The sequence below is a fragment of the Buteo buteo genome, chromosome 13 (assembly GCF_964188355.1).
Source record: "Buteo buteo chromosome 13, bButBut1.hap1.1, whole genome shotgun sequence".
NCBI lineage: Eukaryota > Metazoa > Chordata > Aves > Accipitriformes > Accipitridae > Buteo > Buteo buteo.
This window is the reverse complement of record NC_134183.1, coordinates 30,227,232-30,253,803: the sequence shown is the minus strand read 5'-3', so window position 1 is coordinate 30,253,803 and position 26,572 is coordinate 30,227,232. Positions and strand designations below refer to the sequence as shown.

At 37.3% G+C, this 26,572-nt stretch overlaps 1 protein-coding gene across 1 annotated transcript in view; it reads left to right on the top strand.

Annotated features, from left to right (window-relative positions):
- The window catches only part of PRTG (protogenin), an 86,466-nt gene that overhangs the window by 23,805 nt on the left and 36,089 nt on the right, over positions 1-26,572 (top strand). Inside the window, 9 exon segments of the mRNA XM_075045331.1 lie at positions 12,254-12,398; positions 13,368-13,501; positions 13,835-13,972; positions 15,127-15,285; positions 15,891-16,050; positions 16,695-16,942; positions 21,426-21,590; positions 22,610-22,915; positions 24,116-24,304. Of these exon segments, the coding sequence (XP_074901432.1) occupies positions 12,254-12,398; positions 13,368-13,501; positions 13,835-13,972; positions 15,127-15,285; positions 15,891-16,050; positions 16,695-16,942; positions 21,426-21,590; positions 22,610-22,915; positions 24,116-24,304 (1,644 nt within the window).

The following is a 26,572-nucleotide window of genomic DNA, read 5'->3' as shown; positions in this document are numbered from 1 at the left end:
AGAACAACTCCCTTCCCTTCCAGTCTTACTTCTTCCCTCCTTCTGATACCAACAAAGCAATATATGCTGGAGTTCTGGAGTAATACACACATCATCTAAAGAATTGAGGAGGCACGGTATTTTCTCAATAAAGGGTCTCTTATCTCTCTAAGGTAAGGACCTGACTCAAAGCCTATTGAAATCAAAGATAAGACTCCTACTGGTCAACAGGTTGGAAAAAATGAAGAAATACGTGTCAGCAGTCTTAAACGTCTGGCTCTCAAACTGTCTGGATTTGTCAACATAAAGTGCATGGATGCCAATAAGCTACGCCAGTAGCTCCCAAAATGTCATCCCATTTTGACAAAATCTATCCTTTGGCTTAGGAAAAAAAAAATGGTAGGGAGGGAAGAGGAACCCAAGTTGTAGTGCTAAGCTAGTGGCTCCTAAAAATGCAGCTGTGTAATTTCCCACTCCGCAGCGTTTTCCAAAGCATCAGAAAAATAACGATCACTGTAGAATATGATTGCATTCTGTACAAGCTGTAATTCCAATCTACCTTCTTTCAAATGTTAAAATACCTGCTAGGAGATTCTAAATGGCAAAAGGTTAAGAAAAATCTTTGGGATAGACATATTAATAGGTGTCCCATATCAATTATTGATAGTGTCAAATCAGTGCAGCTGTTTCAGTCTCATTTAACCTCCCTATTATTTAATTGTAATGCTCTAAGGTAATAGCCTGAGACTGGACTTCTTTTTCAATACAGTTCTGAACTATTGTCTTCAAAACTGCTGCTATGGTGTTCATACTATCACGGTCTAAGAATTTCTTCATATTGGTAAAGTCATAGAGAAACATTTCTGTATCTTTTTGTTTTAATTTGGGGAAGAGAAAATTGGTGTATTACGTTTATTCTGGAAATATGTTTAACTCAAGAAATATCTGTGAAAATACACGCTGTAATCTGTTTCACAAATAGCACGGTCACAGGCTAAATGCTATCCTGCTTGCTGGTATTTCCAGTATACACAGCAGGCTGTGGGGTTTTTGTTCTGTGTGTTCCTGAACAATTTAGGGAGAGTTTATTAAAAAAGGGAGCATTATTTGCATTTCTGTGACTACTTTTCATTTCAGTGTGGACTAAAGGAAACTTGACTTGTTACCATACCCAAATTCACATTTTTGTCTTGAACTAGAATTTTTCATGGAAAAAGTTTTGATGTATTTAAACTTAAACCATTTGCTTATTTGCTAAAGGGAAGGGTTTTCTTCCTCAGGTTTAATTTCAGCAAATCAAGGTATAAACATTTCTTTTAAGACAGTTTCACTGCCACTTGGGGTGATTATAGAGGCATTTTTCAAAACTATTCTTGAGGAAAACCTCCTGATTTTTCTGAGGTATTGGCAATATAGATTTAGGGCTAAATGTGCAGTTGGATTTTTCTGTAGAATTTTCATCCTGCCAGCACAGTAGTTCTTCTGTAGCTTTTTGTCTTGTGAAAAGGCTCTCTGCTAGCTGTTGACCTGAATATTCAGATGTTTCTGGAGAAAGGTATTAACAAAGAATCTGAAAAGTACTGAAATATTTTTGCATGTAGAAACACCAACTTGGTGCCAACCAAGCCTTGCTTTGTAGCAGTGTTTGTAGTAAAAACTGTACACCTGGCTATATAAGGGCTTTTAAACTGACAGGATACTGTGGTTTGAGGAGTCCTTTTATTTATGTAACACTACAATTTGTTTGATTCCATCTCTCTCCTGCTTTTTTTTTTCTTTCTTCCTTAAAATATTTATTTTCTGTTATGTAATATCTGAATTAGGACTTTTTTCCTTTTTTTTCTTTTTTATGGTGCAACCTCTAGGTTTTCCAGGAAAATGATTTTACTTTTCATATTGGGAAATTAAATGCCATACTCACTAATGGCAAACTAGCGTGTTGCTGTCATGTAATCTTAGGTCTGTATCCTGTCTTCTTTTTAAGAGTGAGTTCTTAGTAACCAGCTTGATAGAACAAAGATGATGCAGAAATTAAAGCTAAAATATGAAGCTGGAAAACAAAACAGAAAGGTAAAATGAATGCCCTTTAACAGGGATGACCACATTTCCAGACAGTTCAAGCAAATACTGATTTTTAAAGTTGTGTCTAACAGTTGAGTGTCAGTACCTTATTAAAATCCAGGGATTAATAGCAGCATTCTCCTTGTTGCACATTAAAAGGGTTTAGTTTAATTTTGGATTAGAGGGTACAAGGTGCCTTTCTAGCAAAGCTGTTCCCAAGGTATCAGTGAGGAGAAGTAGGATGGCTTCAAGACTGTGGTTTCTGTAACTGTCCCACTTATAGTGTGTGTGAATGTGTATGTGTGTGTGTGTGTGTGTATATATATATATATATATATAAACACACACCTGTATGGATTTTAAAATTGTGATGAACTCTTTCAATAATCCTTTATAATGTATGTTATCTTTGGAAGGGAAATTGTCTGGAAAAGCTTGTTTGAAATGTTAAGAAAGGCAGTTGGAGTTATAGGTCAATACTGCCTTTCTGGGACTGAAGGTGTGGTTGGGCTCAGGTTAGTTCAAGGACATTAAAATCTGTGGATACTGGTGTTAGAGATTCAACCTGTAATCAAGACTTCCTTGAGTATTAGTTAAGAGTAATATGCAATATTCTGCTCTTCTCTCCTGCAATTATGCAGGGGTGTGCAGCACGTGCAGTGTGTCTGAGTAGTTGGAACAGGATTGGTCAGTATTCTCCTCCCTTTCGTACTACGGGTGTTTCTAAGCATGCAAGTGAGAAGAACAACCATCTTGAGAGCCCTAATTTATGAATTCATGAATTTGAGGAGAGGCATAGGATGCGCTTATGGACACTACGGTCCCCTCCCTGTTTTTTAGATGTTAGGGAGAAGGAGAGGAGGCTTGGTTGGTTCTTTTATTGCTATCAGTTGCTTTTTGTTAGGCTTTCTCAGCTCATTAATATGTCAATGTGTGATAACATTTACTGCCAGGGATTAATACAGAGGAAAAAAAAAATACAGTTTTAAAATTCTAATATAAAATGTTAAGCACCTGATATAGTGTTGTCCAGAATTTTCATTGAGTTCTGAACATCTTGGCAGTGATGTCAGCATCCTGTATGATTTATTTGATGATTTTATGTATTTATTTATTTAGTGATGTTTCAGATTTTTTTTGGGGGTGGGGCAGGGGGAAGTCTCATTTTGTTCCAACTGAGTTTAATTATCAGGCTTTTGGCACTGTATACCTCTTTGGTTATTAATTAAAAATAAGTATATTAAACTAAAGTTTTATGCGCTAGTAGTACAAAACTATGCAATTTCAGAATATTTCTTTAAAATAAAAGGATATAGAAAAAATCTATTTTAGCTAAGCTTATTTTTCCAACAACTGGCAGAAATTAAAAATAACAGCTGGCATTAGGGAAAAAGCCATACTTCCAATTTATCAGAAGAGTTAAATCTCTGGTAATTTACAAGAATGCCATTATCAGTATGTTGTTTGAATTATAGTCTTTTTCTCTTTACTCTTTTATAACAGTCAGAATGAACTGACCCTTTTCCTTTCTGCCTAAAAGGCCCGAATGTGTTCTGTATGATATCACTTCTTACAGACGGAACTCAGTTCTGTCTCAAAGTCAGTTGTTTGCCTTAAATAATAGCCATTAAGAGGAGGAAAATATCTGTGCAGACAATGAGTGAGACTGAAGGAAGATAAAGTCTTTGCAGATGCTTGCATTTATGATCTAAGCTGCAGGAGGTCCGTAGTTCAGAAGCATATTGTTCTTATGCCTGGAGTGGTCAAGAAGACTGGAGGACTAATGTTTTGGTTCCAAGCTAACATATATGGTTGTATTTCAAAGAAAAGCAAAATAAGATAAAATTGAGTCTGATCATTGGAGTTAGAGAAGGACCAGTTAAAGCAGAATGCTTTGCAAGAAGCAAAATCTAACAAGTAGTCTCCTCCTCTGTTGTGTGTGGGGTTTGGTTTTTTTAATACTTTGTCTTAGGTTTTCTTCCAATTGTGCTGGATTTTATCCAGCTCAATAAAGAGGATGTCAGATGATTTGTTCCTCAGATGTTTAGCTCATAATTCTATGAAGACATGTTCTTCAGTATGGTACTGCTGTCTTCACCTGATCATAGTGTATCAGTAAAATTCAGTTTGCTGCTGCTGCAGCTGTAGCAATGCCTCCACTGTGACAACAGCAGAGTGTTGTCTGGTTGCTTTCCAGAATGACTTACAATTTTGAATCTACTTGTGCTTACTTGCAAAGTGCGTACTTATTCTGTGTAAGAGGTGCAATTAACTACAGTAATCCAAACAGGGACTTGAACATAGTTATAATAGTTCTTTCAATTTGTTTTCCTCTTTCTCCTCTTCTATTTTTTTAAATTTTATTTTCTTTAAACACAGGAGATTTATTCATTGGGTGAAGTCAGGCTGACACTTTGCAAATTTTCTTTTACAATCTTGGTCCCACTCGCTTCCCCACTGACCCACAACACTACAGGTTCTGTTTTTTTGCAGAGCAGACAGGGCCAGTGATGTGGAGTTACCTGAATTGTCCATGGTGTTTTGCTGAAAACAGATATAATTTGTACCAAAAAAAGTCAACAGGAATGTATAAGGAAAAGCTGAGCATTATAATCCCTTTCATCAACTGTAGCACCTATGTTCAGTATGGTAGTCCTGATGAATGATACATGCATTAATGAAGAGAAACTTGAAAAGGATACTTTGGAAAAAAAAAAAAAGGGAAGAGAACCTGAGGGAAGGAAAAATCCAGGTTCATTTTTAATGGATTTAAGATTGTTGTAAACTGAGATATGGTCTCAGACATGCAGAAGGCAGCATTTGCTTGTAATTGAGCAAATGCAGAAAAAAATGCAGTCCCTGTGCCAAGAAATTCACAATTTAAGTAAGAAAAAAGAGACAATGAACAGATTCTGACAGGAGACTACAAGAAAATTATACTGGTCCATGTGTTTGGTCTTGGTCTAGCAGCCTAACGGTTACTGAAATTTGTTTGAGTGCATCATGACACAGTGAATTGTAAGGACATGTTAGATCAAGAACCTTAAGGCAGTCTCTGCTAGAATTTAGAGTTCTCTGATGTTCATGCTTTATATGAGCATATCCACTATTTTATATTCATATTTAGTGGTAATTGAAGATGTTCAGAATCAGTTGGGAGATTCTTGGTACTTTGGCGACTTGATTGGGAGGATGTTATATTGGCTTTAAATAATAATGCAGAGGAGATGTTTGTATTGTATCTAGACTGTAAGTTATAATTTAATCAGACTTGTAGCCACATTTCTTAGTGAACTAGGAGCAGCATGTTTCCAACTCCTTGAGCAAAATACACATCCTCTTAGATGACATTTAGAGACTATGTGCTTCTGCATGAATTGATGTATAAGCTGCTTCCTTAGCAGCTTACTAAAAATATGGCATTTTAAATACCTCGAGCTGTCATCTATCTGCATTCTAGAAATCCTATTTTATGAGGCTTTACAGCTATCTGAAGAGATTTTCCTTGTGTGTTTAGGGTTCCATACTTCAGTATGAAACTATGATCGTTGTATGTTGTATGACAAAGTTGGCTTTAGGATTTTTTTTTTTATTAAAACTATTAATTTTAAATTGAAACACAACAGGTTATATCCTGCTTCATAATAAAATTTTTAAAAAGGCAATAATATTTTACTTTTAAAGGTTTGGATTTCCACATGCACGTTGTGTTTGTTCTTTTTGCACAGATGTCTTTCTGAAAAAAGCAGCACTCATTTGTAGACTGCAGCCTATACTGATTAAAGAAAGTCAGGGGTTTTTTTGGATTGAAAGGTTTAGGTTTATATTGCTGTAAAACTTATCTCCAATTCAACTTGTTTTCAAATCCTGAATATGTAATTTTAAGTAAGTAGGTTGATGTTTTGTTTTAAAAATCAGTAGGGCTATCTTCCTCTTTCCAATGTAGTTGAACAGCTGTTGAGGCATCAGAGGCTACCTTTTGTACCTGTTGATCATCTTGCCACTTTTTTCTCAGAAATAAGTTTATTGACTTACTTGGCTTGAAAAGAATGGAGATGTGTAAGGATATTGGTGAAGCTACTCAAATGCATCAGCTGTTGAATAGTAAGTGTACAAACCGTTGTCCAGCAATAGTGGTTCCAGGTGAGGTTGAGCTGAGACACACTTCAGCTGTCTATCATCCTTTAGGGGATCGTTTGCTGACTGACACTCATGTTCTGCCAAGAGGTGCTTCTGGCACTGACTCTTGCTCAGATATCCTTTTGTTTATGTACTAGCTTCATTATCTTATATCCACAGATTTTAGGGCCTGTTGATGTAAAATGTACTACACTGATAAAGCTCTGAAGAGCAAAGAAGAATGAAAGGGAAGGGGGAGGAGAGGAGGTGGTGGGCTGGAATACTGAAGAGCCTCTTAATGCAAATCTACTCTGAATTGTGTGTTTGCCTGGGGGAAAAAAACAAAACAAAACACTAATAGATTCTGGATGTTTCTGAAGGACAAAATTATTTTATTTGTGAAAAAATCTTTACTGTAGCATTTGGTGTGAGGAAAGTGGCAGGAGCAGTGTCACTGCCCTCGGGTGGACAGGCAACAGCCCAGGCACCCGTTTTGCTAGCAGTTGTATCGCCTCCCTTGCTTGCCTGCTCCTTGCTAATACATTTCCCTTTAGCAACCTTACCTAACTTCCCCTGCTAGAGTTAAAGCCTCTTCCTGCTTTTTCTGTTCTGTTCTTCCTGATTAATGAGAGTCATCGCTCCCTATTCTCTCTAATATCTCCTTTGTATATTTGTAAGAATGTCACTTTTCTCTTCAGTGGCCTTTCCCAGAGCTAATCAGGTCCCAGGTCTTTTAATCTTTCCTTACAGGTCAGGTTCTGTTTTCTCCTGAAATCTCTCATTTTTATGCCTCACATTTTAAAAATAATAATTAAAGGTCAAACAACACTTGATTAAAATTTTAAGGGTGAATGTAAGAAATCACTGTGCTTGTGAATGCCCTTTCACAGTAATCCCTTTTCACTTACAGTTATGAAAAACTTTACCCATATTGCTCCATTTGTGTGACATTCACCTCTGAACTGTATGTACTAAGTAGAACTTGAGCTCCAAAATACGTTATTTAATTTTTACTAGCATCTCCTGGGAAACTCAGCAAAGATCCACCCATTAGATCACTTGATGACAGCTCCAGCTCTGTGTACTCCAACTGCTTCATGAGAAATGGGGACAATAGCTATATGTCTGTAGTCTTACTGTGTGTCTGAATCTGTCAGTGGTCATGTAAAGGTTATTCCCAATCCAGATCCAGACCAGAGTGTGCCATTTGAGTAGCAAATCATTTGGAAATATGTGTCCATGTAGCTGAAAAGCATGGCAGAATTCCTTTCATAGCCTGTTTTAAGCCTTGCTCCTGCAAAGACTGAGAAATTGCACTAAACTCCAGGAAAATATGTGCAAGTTGGCTTTGGTACTAGAATGTAATACACGTATACATTTGTTGCATTTTTAAACACTGTTTCAGAGAGAGCGAGCATCATGAAAACTACATCAGGAAGAGAAAATTCAATATTAAATTTGTCATGTGCTGTCCTGAAATCCATTTCTTCGGAAAAAGCCGTAGCTTTTCTTTAACATACAAGTTCATTTTCTCTAAGTGAAACCTCTTCACCTGAGAGTCTGAGAATCAAAAAAAAAAGGAAAAGATTCTTGGTTTCATTTGAAGGGTTAGGGCTATTGTGTAATTCTCAATAGCATTAACACATAAGTTCTACAAATGGCATTATGCACTTTTGTTCTTTCCACCTGAGCAGTTCATCTATCTGAGTGGCCATTATCTCTTGAGAAACACTTAAGCAGTCGGTATCATGTGCTGAAGAATTTCTCAGTATTTGCTGCATTCTGGCTAGATGAAATCCAATTCTGTGCTACAGTTTCAGTTCAGGGAATAATTTCAGTTCAGGGGTTTTATCTTCCATTCTTTCAGTTTATTACACAGTTGCAGTCCAGCCTTGGGCTAGTGTCAGCTCTGATGAAACCAGCAAGCTTTAACACTAATAAACATATAGGTTGTTGGAATTTCTTTTGCCTTTTAAGAAAGCTCGTTCAGAAAATCACTTAATGGCACAAAATGTGTGAGTAGAAAGTGCAGCATGTAAGGGAACAAGTCACCTGGACTTGTGTTTGAATGAGCTTCAGGACTTCATTTCAGGAGTGAATGAAGTGGGTGTGTGTTGTGGTTTGTTGGGTTTTTTTTAATTAAATTGAGCAAAGGACTGCTGCTGTATTTAAACAAAAAAAGGTTTGAGAGATGAGCTTCTTAAGTTTTACTTTTTCGTAGCTTAATAGTTAAATCTATGTAAACCTGTTTAGGTGCACAAAATTTTTTTTGCAGGCATGCAGGATAGTATTCAATCCATGTATGGTGCAGGAGATATCAGCAGTGTTTCTCTAATATTTAATCAGTGTGTGACAGCAAGTAATCATTTGGTTTTTGAGCTTGTGGATATTTGCCTGAATGGTAAATGAGGGAACTCATACCAGAACTGAACTCTGATTTCTCTCTGCATAGATAACTTTATTGGACAGAACTGTGTCTTTTATGCCATCAAAGATATTCATACTCAAAAGTAACTATACAAACACATGTTCCCATCACAAAAATTACATGAATTTATAAAAGTGAATACAGTTTCTAGCTATTGTTTTCTTCTTCTGTAAGCAGTGTTTGGTATCTTGCAAGTTAAAAAGGATGGGAACATCAGCTTCTTAGAGTAACATTAATTGTTTTCTTTTGGCTATAAATCTGGGAACAAAATGATTAAATAGACTGGAGAAGAGGGGGAAAACTCAAATAAAAAGGCACTTACGTTTATTGCATTTTGCAGGGTTGTGTTTGGGAACAAGGTATGTCTCTTGAGACTTTGTTTCTTATCCATTTTATAGAGCTCTGGCCTCTTAACAGCACTGCTTTAATGACTTGTTCTTGGGGTTCTGAGTTGGTATCAGTGCTTGCCATGAAAACAAGCCTGTTACAAAGAGGTCAGGTTTCACAAGACAGCAATAGACTTGTAAAAACAGATTTTACTGGAACAAATAAAGTCAGAATTAAGAAGAAACCAGAGATTTGCGTAAAGAAACAAGATACAGCAGGAGCAAGTATTGAGCTAAACTGATAAACAATATAAATTTTGATGAGAGATAAGTGGGGATTTTTTGTTTCTAAAAACACATTTAGTGACATTAATGAGTTTTTCTGAAGATTTTGTGCAGTTCTCTGTAGTTGGTGGAAATACGTTATTTAAATATCAGCTTCAATTAACAACTTGCATTGGATTTTCTAAATAGTATGGCTGAATCTGTTCTTGCTTAATATCACAATGACATTTTGTGTTCTGTGAAATACTAATTTTCCTCAGTTTCTTTTGTAGTTCTTGAGTCTCACTTCTGTCTTTACTCTTCAGCTGTAATGTACCAGATGCATGGAAAGAAATCATTCTTTTTATATACATAAATGAAAACCAAATATTGTGTTTCTGGTGTCTCGCTCTGTCCCTTTAAATAATCGTACCAATGTAAGAAATTTCTGGGTATGATTTTATAGTTCCGATGGAGATGAAACTTTTAAAGTTGTATAAAAGCTTTGGTTCGATAAGACTCTATAATTATCTTTCTGCCTTGTTAAAATAGTCTGTCCTTATGCCACTGGCAGTGTGGTGCAGCTATGCTACATGATGGCTCTGAAACTCATGTTATGTTGGTTTGTGGTGTTCTTATTATCTATGCCTTTATTACATTCCTAGAGATTTTATTTTGAAAGCTAAGCAGACTTGCCTAGTTTGCTACATCATACTGCAAAGCACAATGTTTTCTGTTAGAAAATCTGTTAAGAACAGCACTAGGGAAATACTCGTGACTCCAGGTGAACATATGTTGTCTGTGTAGAGAGGAATTAGAATGGAGAAGGAGGGAAGGGAGGAAGTAAGACAAGCGTGGATGCTCCCCCCCCCCTTCTGTGGTAGAAAACTACAGGAGAGTTGGACTACATCAAATTCAGCAGGAAGCAAATCCAGAAAGTTACAGGAACAACCTGGTGTATGTGCAGGTTATTTGACTTGCACTGAGTCTTTCTGTTCTGTGAAGCTGAGCTTCTGTAGGTAGGGAAAGAACTATTAAGTCTCTTTTTTTCTTCTGATGATTCCTTAGCAATCAAAAGAAAATCTGTTTAAGGAGAGAACTGTTTTCGTGTCTCCCCCCAACAGGCTTTAAATGTAAGACTTCTGTTGTAACATCTTTATACAAGTTGTGGGCTTTGTTTGTTTGTTTGTTTGTTTGTTCTTGAACCTGGTACTGCTCAAAAGGGAAAGAAAGAACAAAAAGTGGAACATAGGGAACTGGGTTAAATTCTGCTGGTGAGAGAGACTGGTTCTGCCTGTGGTGAAGATGAGTAGGGACCAGACTGCAGAGTGTGCTTGGGGCTGTAGGGACCTGCTGCCAAAAGCACAGACCGGTTGTAAAAATGGATACCAGGAGCATCTCTGCTTGTGTCCTGGGAGTCTGAATCACATTTGACGTCCCAGACCTAGTTTCCAAGTGCCACAGTGTTTGCATCATGTGGCTGCAACTACTTTCAGGTGATATTGCTGTACAAGGTGGTTTGGTTGTCTTGTTAATCACAATCTTTGGTAGGTCTGTTCGAAAAGCTGCAATGCTTTCACTCTGCTGGTATGATTAGGAACGGTCATTCCTGCAGTGCTGATGCAACTACAGGAATGTAGTGCAAAAAAATGATTTATTCTGACCTGGGAAGTGAAATAGGTATGCTAGTAATAGGAATCTTTAAGTTATGTAGTTAGGCCTATGTTAGGAGTTAATTTGTGCATGGAGGGGAAAGCAACAGGGTGATGTCACATTTCCTTCACACTCCAATATTAATCTATTGATGTTATGCAGTAGTATTAAAATGACGGAGGTGAGGAGCATTCATTAGAGGTGTGCATCAGTACTGTATGTGTCCTCTATGCAGAAGGAAATTATTGAGAACATGTTAGAGTAAATAGGATGAAAAACCATTTCAACTGATGAACAAGTAAATTAGAGGAATTCTTTCAACACGAAACTTGAATGTTAAGAGATGGGTAACTTACCAATACTGGTTTATTTATTGAAAACATGTTTCTGTATAGTTTATACAAGAGTAGAAATTTATTTGAAATCTGATTTAAAAAAAAAACCAACAACAAATTCCTGCCATTGAGTTTATGCAGAGATTGTTCCCTCTGTAGTTACAAGGGGTGAAAATGTGTGTGGAATTATTTGTGTTGTGAGTTATCTAAAAGGAGTTGCCTCTGAAGAGTTGTTCTTTCTGTTAATTATGTTGTAAGTAGCAGTAAATAAGCAATTAATTAGTGGTTTTGTATTCCTTTCCCTTTGGCTTTTATTTTCTGAGCAAAGAAATCCAACTACTGATCAATTTCTTAGGTGTCTGTTAGCTGGAAGGTATTTATTGATCTACCATTTCAGTTCGCTCAATTTTGTGAACTCCTTAAGTTGTAAATGCTCAAAATTATATTGATGTTCTGTGCATCAGGCATCTGCTTGGTGACTGCTTGGACTGTTGGGGTGAAAGTGTTCTTACATGATTAAACTTATTTTGAGATCTTTTTTGGTTTTGATTTCTTTTTCTTATCAAACGTGAGCTTGTACAACTCTGCAAATGCTTTTACTAAAATGAGTATTATTAAAGGACTAAAATATGACTGTCAGGAACCAAAGGTTGTTTTGGAAATTTTTTTATTGCAGTCAATTTCTTTCTTTTTTTTTTTTTTTTTTTTAAGTGTAGTGGAGCCAGTCCCAAACTAGCTGAATTGACATGAGCTTTGCTACTTTAATAATTGATATGCTTTCCAGCTGCATGCCAGTCAATTTGTATGCTTAGTTCTATTTGAAAGTGTCATTTTCATTTTCAGTGAAACATTTTTTTATTGAATTTGGTTAAAGCAAAGTTATTTTAAGTAAACCTTCAAACAAGGAAACCATGCTATTGAGCAAAGTTGGCAAGGTAATTAGACCTATCTTTCTTTGCATGTAGAAAAGAGGACTATTTGAAGTATTTCTGGGTATTTTTGCAAGTTGATCTATGATCTGGAGTTTGGCTTAGCTAAGAATTTTTCCTTGCTTTAGTCCTTTAAATTCAATGTTCTCTTATTTTTAGCCATTTCTGCATTTGAAGTCCAGCCACTTTCAGCTGAGGTACAGGAAGGTGGAGTAGCTCGATTTGCCTGTAAAATAACAGCAAACCCTCCTGCCACTGTGACATGGGAAGTGAATCGAACAACTTTACCTTTAGTCATGGACAGGTATGTAGAGTTGCATGTTTTAGAATGTAATTTATTTTCTGTGATAATTTTGAGCCTGCTACAAGAAGAAAATCTGATTATTTGCAATGCCATTACATAAAAAAAGGTTCCGTGTGTAGTATGTCAACTATTAAAATAGCTAGTAGTTATGTTGTGTTATGTTGTGAATTAATTTTAAATAGTTGTTATGGGTGCAGACTAGAATGACCCACTATTGTCTACACAGTATTCATTGACTTATGAATTGTTGTTGGTGAATTTTGTATGCAAGTCATCCTCAGGAATGGGAATTGCTGTGGGATACAGAATAGGTGGACTTTGGCTGTGAGGGTGGTTTGAACTAGCAGGATTGCTTTCACAGAAGAATTGATGCTGAACCTGTTTTTCTTAAGAAGGCCAATAAAGAATTGTATGTACAGAAAATTGAGTTAAAACACTTAATGCTAGGGAAATTCTGCACAGGGGTGCTTCTCTTCAATTGATTAACTCAAAGCATACAGCCTGCTCCCTGCTAGATTCTTTCCCTGTCCAGACTGTATTTGTTGAACCTACTCCCATCCTTCTTTGACATGTAACTTTTGTTGAACATGTTTAAGATACCTAGCATGCAAAGGAAGGTAAAAAGAGAAACATAAAAATTGAAATCATAGGTAGGTTTCTGGGAATTGTATATCAGTTATGTCAGTATATCAGAAATTGCTGCCAAAAAATAGCCAACCTGAATAGTATGCTGAGGGTGAGAAGGATCTACTTGTTGAAAGTAAATTCCTCTGCTCTCATCGTGGTGCTGGGGGGAATCTTGCCTGTAGTTCAGAAATGTGGGGAGGTGAGTCATGTATAGAGAATGTTTTTGAGTCTCCAGTCTGCTGTTCCCAGGTCAGTGTAGCAATGGCTGTAAATGTAGTACTTAATTCCATGATGGTGTTCACTGGCTGAATGTATATCTACATTTCTTTGTTTCTCTCACAGGATAACCGCTCTACCTACGGGAGTTCTTCAGATCTATGGTGTTGAACAGAAGGATGCTGGGAATTATCGATGTGTTGCCACAACAATAGCCAATAGACGTAAAAGCACTGAGGCAGTGCTGAGTGTTATTCCAGGTACTCACCATGTGAGATTTTTTCAATGGCATTATATTCTTTTTTACATTATAGCAAAAACACTTACAGCAAAAACACTTACATGCGTTGAAGAGCTGTAACTGTCCTCTGAACCACTTGCCCAAATAATAATAATTTTGCTTGCTTGTATCTTGTGGCTAAAATACCGTTCAGTGTAAGTTTCCACAATTACTGAAATAAGGCTTTGGTGTAAATTTAATTTTGAGCATCCTTAAAAAAAAGTCATGTTTTGTTTCATATTTAATTGAGTTTTTGTTTAACTGTTCTCACTTTCTTTGATTATTTTTTTTAACTTTTTTTTTCTCTCCAAAGCCTCAGACTTGAAGCCTTTACACAAGCCATCTATAATAGCTGGTCCTCAAAACATTACGGCATCTCTTCATCAAACTGTCATACTGGAGTGTGTAGCCACAGGGAATCCAAAGCCAATCATCTCATGGAGCCGGTTAGGTAGGTCTTAAAATTACAGCATATGACCTTCAGCCTGTGGAGAGGAAGTGAAACTGGAAAGAAAGGATTTCAGCAATTAGGTTACTGTTTCAAGGCTTCATGTAGTGGGTAGCTATTAGTAGGTTAGGGCAGGATCAGTGAAATGCTTTCAGTTTTATATTTCCATACTGCTGTTAAGAAGCCCTGAGGTTTTCTGAGGCTTTTGACTCCCTGCTTCTGCTGTCAATCCTGCACTGCTCCCAGTGCAGTGTGGGCAAAGTGCCGGGTAGGGTAGTGACCTCCAGGGTTCTGTGACTCGGAGTAGGATCAGTGGTGAGTTAGGGCAGGTTGGAGCGGTTGCATGCTATGAAACAATCCTGTAAACGTTTCTCCCCCTCTTCTTCGAAGCACTATGTGAACGTGATTTGGACCTTGTGTTAATGGGCCATTTGGACCATGGATAGGTACAGTCAAACCCTGAGTAGTCTTCCTGGAAGGGGAGAAGAGAGGGAATGCAATAACAATAACAGCATTCAGTGCATTGCGTTTTTCCATGAAAATGACCTCTGTTTTTATTCTGACATGTACCTAAATGTGAAATTCAGGACTGTACCTGTAGAAGCAAATAATGAAAAGTTTTCCTACATTTTTATTTCTAAAAGTGGGAGAAATAAACATATCTTTCCTGGTTGATTCAGTGGCTCTTACAGACAAACAAGTAAGAAAAAAGTTACCTAACAGTCACAGAGCTGTGAAAATAGAAGAAAATATATAGTAATCAAATATACTCATTTTATCCATAGCATAATTCAGAAGGTGATAGATGATCCCTGCTTGTAGAGATTATGTGGATGATGCACTGAATCATAGTGCAAGGCAATTGGGGAGGCTAACTGGGAAAATGGCATTAGTTTTTTAGCTGTGATGGTGAATTTCAGATATAAACCACTAACCAAGTGGTGAGACCCAACCATCTGAATGGTCAGATGACTAGAGTGAAGAGCAAAGGAAATGCAAAATGGAAACCCCTGAAAGCTCATCTGTGATTTCCCTTTGCATCTTTTGACTTTTAAACTCTAATCTATGCCATAACTGCCTAGGCAACCCTATTTAGATAAGTTATTTAGATACATTGAACAGTCTTGTAACCACACTTCTCCCACTCTCTCAAATAGACCATAAGTCCATTGACGTCTTCAATACCCGTGTCCTTGGAAATGGGAACCTCATGATCTCTGATGTAAAGGTGCAGCATGCAGGCGTGTATGTCTGTCGAGCCACTATTCCAGGCACACGAAACTTCACCGTAGCAATGGCAACTCTCACTGTGCTGGGTGAGCCTGCTTTGACTTCACAGTGTGTTTTAACGTCTTGTGTCTGTTCTGAGCTGTGCTATGTACTGGGCTGAATTTTTATCTCAAACAGTGCACCAAGGGCTGTAGGGAGACTGCAGAGATGAAACAGATCACAGAACTGTGGCTGCTGCCTTCTGTGTGTTGACTTAGATGAGAAGTGTCATATACTCAATGTTTGAGTTATAAACTAGCAGTTCGTTTGCACTTGCAGATACCCAGGTGCAATATTTGCTCTGGGAAGACAGGCTTTCAACACAAAAAAGAATCCTGTAACAAAGTAGAAATATAATATATATGTATGCTTCGTGAGCAGTATGTCATAGGCTGGAGTTTGATTTGTTTGTATGCATAAATCCGTGAACAAAAATGTGTAGAAATGTTGCTATCTCTGCAGATAGTATGTATCTTTAAACAGATGTGCTTTGTTGACGTGGAATGTGCTTTCTGCATGGGTGTATATGTATTTGAGTGGCCTGAGGAGAGAGGTTTGTGTGTGGAAAATTCATTATTATTCTGACTGTCCTTGCATTTGTGGGGGCTTGATTATTTTTTTTTTTTCCCCTCCCCCTGTTACTTATCTGTAGCTCCACCTTCATTTGTGGAATGGCCGGAAAGTTTAACAAGGCCTAGAGCTGGTACTGCTCGTTTTGCTTGTCAGGCAGAAGGAAATCCTGCTCCCAAAATTTCATGGTTAAAAAATGGAAGGAGAATACACTCCAATGGTAGAATAAAAATGTACAACAGGTAAGATTACAATTGATGTATGAGAGCTGTACTAGTGATATGCTACCAAAGGATGAAATTCCAGTAACTAAACATAGCTAAGCAAGATGTAACTCAAGTAAACATGAAATTGGATATTAAATGTAGTTATGGACATTTCCTTGACAGAAAGAATGCAGATTAGTCAATACCTAAAATCCTCAGCAAAGCTTTTGTGATCACTGCCTTACCTGGGGGGGAAACTGAAGAGTTTCATCACAGAGTTGCTCTAGATCTACGGTAGTGTAACAGAGACCAGAATCTTGCTAGTTGTTTGAGGCTCCATTTCACTACTTCTGAAGAGTGAGCAGCTCATATTAAAGAGCTGGTTAAGAAATGACAGCCCTAAGGTTCTGCTTTTTGTGGGCAGGGAATAGATTTACAGGTTTGTTTTCACTGTGCCTGGCTTTGCAGGCATAAACATAAACATGGCAGGTTTTGAGGAAAGCTTTAAGTTGCTAAATTTCACAGCTGCACATCCATTTCTAATAGAAGAGTTTATGGCATGTAAGTCAATTATACTAAACTCATGAAACAGAGACAAACATAACATTGTTGCATTATGTAGAGCTAAGTTTATCCAAGATGTGAGCTTTTTTCCCCCTTTTTTTTCCTTTTGGATTCAGTAAATTGGTGATTAACCAGATCATTCCTGAAGACGATGCCATTTATCAGTGCATGGCTGAGAATAGCCAGGGATCTATTCTCTCCAGGGCCAGGCTTACTGTAGTTATGTCAGAAGACAGACCCAGTGCACCTTACAATGTCCACGCTGAAACGATGTCAAGTTCAGCGATCCTGCTGGCATGGGAGAGGCCACTGTATAATTCAGACAAAGTGATTGCATACTCCGTGCATTACATGAAAGCAGAAGGTAAGCAATTTGGTTTAAATACTATTTAACTAGTAGTATGCGGTAAGAACTTGAATGTCCTTGCAAAGACTGTCAGATTTGAATGGTTCATAACCAGGGCTGTATCACAGCATACCAGCATATAAACGCATAACGTAATCAACAGCTATGCTTGGGGGAAAATGCTTTTGCCACATCATCTTATTTGTGGGACTGAGTGTTTTTCCAACTCACCCTTGTCTGATCGCTCCAGTGAGCAGATTTTGAAGTGAGGAATGGACTTTAAAACCTGGGGTCTCCATACTGCTCTCTGGGTTTCCCTCTGTCCTCAGCAGGAGCTTCTGCCTACCCTCTTCCATGTGTGTGCTTTGCAGGTAAGGACAGAGCATACAACAGAATCCTGGAGGCTTACAGAGTTGAACTTTTCACCAGAGATAGCTCTTTTGTCTAGATCCCCAAATTCTTGTGACTTTACTGGTTTTCATGTATTTTTGGAGTAGAATAATTGATACTTTATTGGCTTAACTATCTTAGAATGAATATTGACTGAATGGTGAAATCCACTTGCCTTTCACCCCTTGGTCTCCTATAATGAGAAAAGTATACTAAAACTCTAAAATATGCTGCAATAGCCATGAATGGTTTCACCTAGTGTCTGAAATGATATATAAATTCCTATGTAAAAGGGAATGGATAGTTGGAATAAAAATGAGTAACTAGACATTTTAAAATCCCTTAGTATTATGTAATTGCTTTAAGTTAAGGTAATCTTTAAGGTGGTAGAAAAGAGGCATTTTTCATAAGCAGGAGAAGTGATTGCAAAAATTTGTTAGGTGCATTGGCTTAAACTAAGCTGTGATGCAGCTCTGTTTTCTAGGAGTGATTTTTTTTTTTTTTTTTTTTTTTTTTTTCCATTTCTATTCAGTAAGTGGTTTATTCAAGGACAGGACTGCAGATGCTCAGCTCTGTGTGGAATACCAGTCTGCCATCTGCTAAGCAGAGGATAGGAAGGACAACTTAATTATGCTAATACTGATGCAGGAATAGCTGCCTTTGCTTTTGCAAGTGGGATAGTTCAGGACACAAGAGAATTTTGTCTGAAGGAGGGAAGGAAAGAGTTTTAAAAGGTAATGAGAACAAGAGGTGTGGGAAATTACCTCCTACACTTTCAGTCACTGAGGTATTGTGCTCACAACCACCTCTTAAAGCTAATATGAATAAAGTCACACTAGATAAGTTATCTGGGCAATTGTTATGTCTGGTGCTAGTGTGTAGAGCAGAGACTGGGTAGCTTCAAAGAAAACTGGTGTAATGGTTTAATCCCAGCCAGCTACTAAGCACCACACAGCAGCTCACTCACCTCCCTCAGTGGGATGGGGGAGAGAATCAGAAGGGAAAAAGTGAGGAAACTTGTGGGTTGAGATAAAGACAGTTTAATAGATAAAGCAAAAGCCGTGCTCACAAGTGAAGCAAAGGAATTCATTCACCAATTCCCATCATCAGGCAGGTGTTCAGCCATCTCCAGGAAAGCAGGGGTCTATCACGCGTAATGGTTACTTGGGAAGACGAATGCCATCACTGTGAACATGCCCCCTTCCTCCTCCTTCCCTCAGCTTTATATACTGAGCAAAACATCACATGGTCTGGAATATCCCTTTGGTCCTTTGGGGTCAGCTGTCCCAGCTGTGTCCCCTCCCAACTTCTTGTGCACCCCCAGCCTCCTCGCTAGTGGGGTGGGGTGAGAAGCAGAAAAGGTCTTGACTCTGTGAAAGCACTGCTCAGCAGTAAGGAAAACATCCCTGAATTATCAACACTGTTTCCAGCACAAATCCAAAACATAGCCCCATAGTAGCTGCTATGAAAAAAATTAACTCTATCACAGCCAAAACCAGCGCAACTAGAAAACTGTCCTTAAGGAAGTGTGTATTTGTGCAGGAAATACTCTTGCATGCTAGTGAAAGGAGATATCTTCTGAAATGTGTTTTCTACAAAATTGTTTTGCAGTCCCTGCTTTATTTACTTGCTTATCCAAAAGCTATATCTTGTGAAATGAGATTGTAGCTTGTCTTGGAGTTTGTTTTTTAAACCAAACAAGAGCAACCAACCAACCAAAAACTCTGTTTTATTTGAACTTGCTTTCTCAAATACCTGTTTTTCATCTTTCCAGACTATCTTGTGATATTTACTTTAATATAATGCTGTTTTGTGTCCTTTTGCATTACTAAAGATATCCACAGAGGGAGAGTGGGGAGGGCTGTGTTAAGAGGAGTAGTTAAAGCAGTGGGAATCAAAATGTAGGTGATCTGCATGCATTTTTTCTTTGGTAATGTGATTGGGTAGTACCAGAAGATCTGCATCAGGACATAAAAACACTTTTGTCTCGTTTTGTAGAAAAAATGTTGAGCTTCAAACACTAGTGGACTGCACTTCTGTAAAAATAATTGCTTTCTAAGTGACAGTCTGTAAACCTTTCAGAGGATGTTGTCCACATGTCAGAGGCATTATTAAAAACGTAGAAAATGCCTTTGAGAGAAAGTATCACATCAGCTATCTCTCTAATGTAAATTTAGAAGCAACTATATTTAAAGAAATGAAAATGAAATATTAAGGAAAATCTTTTGATGACATTCACACCATACCAGGCCATAGAGGTGGTAACATAGACTGTTGACATTGTCAATACCTTATTTACTCTGTAAGAATTCTGGATAATTATGTAGTAATGTAAATAGTTTGTATGAATGTATTGCTTTCATTATTCCTTTCAGCCTGTCTTTCCTCTGTCTACGCTCACACCCCATTTCAGACCCTAATGAACATTAAAAATGATCTCCGATGTATCTTAACTGGAGTATATCTTACTTGCTTAAAGCTTCTCATGTGTAAATTTTTACTTCATACATTTATGTTCATATATTGCTCTCTTGTTTTAGTTAGGAACCACATTTGTCAGTGTAAGTAAAGAATGTTTTATTGCAGAAGAAAACCAGTGCTTGTTAAGTCTAAGGATAATACACTAATCATGCCATTTTGTAGCGTTTTTTCTGTAGACTTCACAATGTGGTAGGTGTTTTAATACAAAGATACCATCACTCATGTAATTTCACAACTCGAGTATTCTGATGTTTCACTGTACAAACAGGTTCAGGTCCTCTTCCCTATTTGGAGAAAAAAAAAGTTAGTGTTTTAATCAAGTTAGTTGAAGAAACTAACAGGTGTTTTTTTTGTGTTTTTGTTTTTTGTTTCTTTAGGCAGAATATTTTACATTCAAATCGGGGTCATAGTAGCAAGAGGAATAAGGGTCTGATGAGCGTGCATGTTGGAGTGTGTTAATTCCTTGTTAGTGATTTAGAAAAGGCACAAAGGGAACACTGATTGTGGTGGAAGGCAAGCCTTGTTCTCTATTATGGCTGTTTCATTAGGGCCTCTGCATGAGGCCTAGCAATCCATTCAATGAGAGAACAAGTCCTTTTAATTTGAGCTCAAGGATCTTGTTTAGCAGGTCAGAAATCGTGCCTTGCAATTCCTAATTAACAAGCCATTAACTAGTCTGTTGTGAGATGCTCGTAATCTTGTCTAATTAAAATGCTATCAAGTTAATTCATAAATGTGGGAAAACTTAATGGTGGAATTTGCCTTTCGTTTTGTTTATAAATTCAGTTGTGAAGAGGAGAAGCTGGCTCTTGGAGAGTTTTGATTAAGTTGACATGCACTTGGTGTGAATTGTTCATTAACACAGCAGCTTTCACCACACCTATTCCACTTTATAGCCTTCCTCTATAGGAATAAAGCCCAACAAAGACAAGGACTGCTGCATGCGTTTCTATGCATATTTTAATGTGAATTGCTGAGAATTTTTTTCTTTTTTTTCCCTTTAACAACTCACTAAAGAGCCAAACATTTTTGAAGCTCATTCTGGTCTGCTCTTATTGGCCTGTCTCCAAATTAAAGAAAAAAAGGTGTTGATCAAATGTAATAGAATTCACAGGGCTAAAATGAGATCCTTCTGCTGAATAAATTCTTTCTGTTTGTTTCTTTTTGGGATGGGGTGTGGGGGGTTGGGGGGGTTGTTCAGTTTTTGATGGATTGGAGCCCTTGCATTCCTTGCAGTCTGCTATAGAAAGGCTCTGTAAATAGGTTTTGAAAAAAAACTCCCTGACTCTAAACAAATAGATTTAGAAGTTCGGTATGAATGATAGGGCTATTAGAGCTTGTCTGTTGTGTTACTGTACATTGAGCACAGTTTGTTGTGACTAATTCTAAATAGGGTTTAGAATTGCATTCAGCATCCCTTATTCAGGAAAATCCTGAAACACCATAATCTACACCACAGCAAGACACAGTTACTCCTGTGCATAAAAGAGCTTTTACTTAGTAGGGTTGAAAAGATAGAGGTAGGCTGGGGAAGAACATGAAATAACTTTGTAAGGTCTTAAAGCCAAGATACTGTGACTTTTAGGGATTGTCAGGAATTTTTATTTGTCTAACCCTTGTTTTATGCCAGGTTTAAATAATGAAGAGTACCAAGTGGTCATTGGAAATGATACAACCCATTACATTATTGATGACTTGGAACCAGCCAGTAACTACACCTTCTATATCGTAGCTTATATGCCTCTGGGAGCCAGTCAGATGTCAGATCATGTGACTCAGCACACCCTTGAAGATGGTAAGACAAATATGACTGATTTAGGTGAACGTTTTTATTTGCACTGAATAGAAATGTGCAATCCAGTGCTAACAGCTCTTGAGGATCCCAGATTTCCATTGACATCAATGAGATTTCTGGATGCGCACAATATAAGACTGAGCCAGCTAATGAGAGGAACATAATAACATTCTGACAGGGCAACATTGTATATATATTACACCATGTCTTTTTCTATGTTGAAAGACATTTCATTAAATGATGTAAATAACTATTCTAGGTCTTTAAGAACTCCCTCAGTGTTGAGAATTTGATGATAGCCTATGATTTAGTCTCTTGAGCATCTGAAACGTGACTCAAACTCCACACCCACTGCATCTTTTGCAAATTTTGGAGACCATTTGGAATAACATTTTTTGTTTGGTTTCTTTTTGTTTATGTGCTTGTTATTAGAATCAGAATTTCATAAAAAACCCTGCTGACTTATTTCTGTGCAGAGATTTAACTAATCTGAACATCATTGCAACAACAAACTGTTTAGTATAGTTCATTAGAATTGATTAATAAATTCTGACAGGGTTAAGCTGTGGCAGTGTGGAACATTGCCAGTTCCAGTTGTCTGCCTCTCTCTTCGCCAGGAGTTACTACCCTCATTACATGGTTGGCAGAAGAAAACATGCACTGAGTCTTCAGTGGTACAGGTTGTTGGCTAGACTCTCAGTTTAAGCTGTTGCATCTAACCTTGACAGTCAGTTTGTCAGAACAGTAAGGTGCTGATTGCCTTTGATTACTGCTGGCAGCAGTAAGAGAAGAAATGTTGAGGTCCTTACAGAAAGGAGCTTGCTAAGGCTATACTGCATGCAGAAGGTAAGAAGTACAAGCAGTGTCAAGTTAGCCTTAAAATAAACAAGAATCTACAAAACTTTGTGGATTATTTACTGTTATGTTACTGGCACATCATCACAGGCTAAGGTGTCAGATAAGAATTTTCCATCTCTCTTTTTCCTGAGCTCAAAAGCTTTGGTTTTTTTCCATTTTAGTTCCCTTGAGAGCTCCTGAAATTAGTTTGACAAGCAGGAGTCCTACAGATATTCTCATCTCTTGGCTGCCAATTCCTGCAAAATACAGGAGAGGTCAGGTGGTCCTGTACCGTCTGTCTTTCCGCCTCAGCACAGAGACCAAAGTCCAAGTCCTGGAGCTTCCAGGGACTTCAGATGAATATCTCCTCGAAGGCCTGAGGTCTGACAGTGTGTACTTGGTTCGTATCACTGCTGCAACAAGGATTGGCTGGGGAGAGGCATCTTTGTGGACTTCTCACCGGACTCCCAAAGCTACAAGTGTGAAAGGTAATTCTTAACATTACCAGCAGCCTAGAGATGGGGTCAATTGCAGGCTTCATCTGAAGGCTACAGTTTTTTCTGACAGGTAGCACAAGGTTGTGAAATAGGTTTTCTCATTACATATTCTTGTTCTGGTGGTCTAGAAAATAGTGTTCTAACCATGATTCTGTGCATAATGTTAAAAAAATTCTGATTCCTTTAATAAACTAAATGCAGCTAATATATAGTTTCAGGATCAAAAGTTGAAGAGGAACTAATCTGTCTTATGAAAGGCCTTATACATGACAGAAGAAGGAAAAGCTGATAAATTATTTTGGTGTCAATCTTTGATTGTTTCCACATGTTGATGTTCACATATTTGACACGGTGGCAGGAAACTTGAATTCATGTTTGTGAGCTGCTCAAATGATTTAGCTTGTAGACTCGTTTCCAGTGATAACACAGTTTTCTTCTGTTCTATATAATTTGAATTAAAAAAAAATCCAACAACCCCAAACCCCATTGTTGTTCAGTGTAAAATACCTTTGTAGAAATTGGAACATTACACATGAGCAGTGTGTACAGGTACTTAAAGAATCTGAGTTGAAGCATGCATGTCTGTATTACAAACAAAATGCACATGTTTTGAATATGCAAATTAACTTGATATTTGAAATCTAATTTAAGTTGTTATAATTAAGCTTTGGATTACATTATTATTTAGTAATGTCATGGAGAAGAGCATTCAGCTTTGCATGAATAGCTTGAAAATGATGTAGATTTGAATTTGTAATTTAATTTTTAGCTGTAGTCCACATCCATCCCCTTTGGATTTCATTGAGTTTTGAGTACTACAATGAATTATTAGCTCTCGAAGTGTGATGTTATTGTTAATCGCATCTGCTCTGGCTCACTTTAAAACAGGAGGTAATTTTATGAATATCTTTGGAGTATTTTCATTTTTCTTTGAAAATAACTACCTTATAAATTTTATTCTTTATTAAGATCCACAATTAAAAAATGTTTCTATTCTGATTTATCCTAAATTAAGTTGTTAGATTAGCTTATAGGGAGTCAGATGACATAATAAAGAAATGATTATGTGAGTACACAGATGAGCTAGAATCAGTCTTGAGTGAACTTTGGACTGATGGGCACCCAGATTTTTGCATGAAAACTAGTTGTTTCTAGAACATAAGAATATTATATATATTTCTCTAAAACCAGCACCAAAGTCTCCTGAATTGCGTTTGGAGCCGATGAACTGTACAACCATTACAGTACAGTGGCAGCAGGACTCTGAGGACACTGCAACTATTCAAGGGTACAAGCTGTATTACAAGGAAGAAGGCCAACAGGAGAATGGACCAATTCTGTTGGATGCCAGTGATCTTGAGTATACTGTCAGTGGTTTAGGTGAGTATATAAAATATTTCTTAACTGTTCTGGAAGACAGCAAAGTCAAAGGACATCTTAGAGAGCTTAAATCATTAGACCTGTAAGGCAACAATGTTAGGTTTGGCCATCTATTTTCCCAGCAGTAAGTTTTGCAGGCTTGAGTTATGCTGCTGATGGAATAATCCTCTCCCAAAATATATGTTGCGCAGCACTTAGATAACCAGAGCTTGTAAATCTTGTGTAAGATGGAAGAAGGACACCCAGCTACTTATCACAAGATACAGAACTTACAGTTAGTAAATACTGCTAGTAAATGAAATGTCTTTTTAATATTCATTTTAATATGCAATTTTTTCAGCTTTTGTGTACTTATGCCTGATCTAGTAACAGTGAAAGTTTAATACAAAATACCAAAGATTTTTCTCTGGTATTTTTACCATATTTATCTGTTATTTGTAGTCTTTGTCACAGCTGTATCGCACAACAAGCACTGCTTGCTCACTGTAATAGAAAGTAGCCCTTGTGCATGTTATTAGCCTGTTAATATTTTTAAGGAGTACTGGTAAATATTTGCAGGACTGAGCACAAAGATTAGGGCACAGAGCTTGCTGAGTCCCATTGGAGTCTTTCCATTGATTACCTGACTCTGTTTCCTCCTGCAGCTCTTGCAATGTGTATTAGTTTGGATGCACTGATATCATCCCTTGGTAGAAGGTGCTTCTGTTTACATATGTAACTGAGAATTACTTTCATAAAAAGATGTAATCTATAATGTAATCAGCAAAAGTAATATAGGACTTGACACTTAGTGTTTGAAGTGTGTTTATTTGGGGGTAGTGTGGAGAATTTATCATGACTAAATTATCAAAATTGACCTGCAGTCTGAACTAGGTCAAATGGCCTCTTGGCCATGCTCAGATATTCTCCTCTGCTGCATACAGCTGAAATACTATTTTAGGGTAGATTTGAGGAGAGCATTCTGGTCTGTTAAGTGGACAACTGACCATCTGTGACCATTTCTAGCCAGAGCATCTGGCAGCAGCTGACTGTTTAACAGAGCTGTGAGACAAAAGAGCAGTGGGTTGAAAGGATGTGGTGTCTGTGTGTCCTAGGACATAATGCCCCCCCCCTTTTTTTTTTTGTCTTTTCATTATGCAGTTACAAAGCAGTAATTTCAGACACATGCAAACTTATTAACTGTGTGATCCACATCATATGGATTTTTTCAGTACAGTAATCCTCCTCAGATTAAAATATTATTTTACAAAATTATGTTAGAATGTATATTATCTGTGTTTTCCTTTCTAGTAACCATGTGGATAGAGGAAAAAACAAAACCTAAGTGAGTTTGGGAAATTACAACTTCCACATGGTCACATTGTTAACTGAATTACAAGAAGTGTGGGCATGGAAGAGTTCATGTGCTTGAGTTAACTATTCAGTCATGGTGCGCGTGATGTGTTGAGTGTTTATTCTTTATCATAATTCTAAGTATCTAAATATTGTGACCCAAACATGACACATCCTATATAATCTGATTGCCATAATTTATATTTTTCACATATGTGTAATTTATGCTGCATAGGTTATATCCACTGAAGAGAATTTTTTCAAATAACTTCAGTAGAAGTCATCTTTCTTCTATTTTTAATGGGTTGTATTGAGTTATTTGAAGTGTATAATAAACATGGGAAGTTTTCCTGTGTAAGTTTCTTTGCTGGTTTCTTATTTTTGTTTGCTTTGTAGCATTTCCAGAAAAGGGCATTAATTGCTACAGCTACAAAAGACTCACTTGGCACAGTAAATTTGATTAGGTCATGATTTTCCACTGCTAAGATGATTACATATGTTGAAGCTTGGAAGGTTCACACAGACTTCTCATAGTGACAGTGCCTGTCTGACTACTGTATTTGCCCACTGAGAAGCTGCCTGTTTGAAATACTTGTGCATGCTAAATTATTTCTTAGAAAACAGTACACAACCAACCTTTTTCTGCCTGTGGCAGCTGCACATGTGGAGAATATAGCAGGTAAAATTATGTGCAATATATAAACCCACAAAGACTGTAGCAACATCCACGGCTTAAGAAGGGACTGATTTGCTTTCCTTTTTATTTCTTGTGAATAATCTAAATCATTTGGACAAGGTTATTTTATTTATGCATTTCAAATTTAAAATATTACTTATTAGTAAGTGATCCTACCTGATTGAATTTGGAGATGAAACAAGGCAAGCCACTGCTCTAGGTTTTGTGACTATGGTAAACTGAATCTTCATGAACTGAAC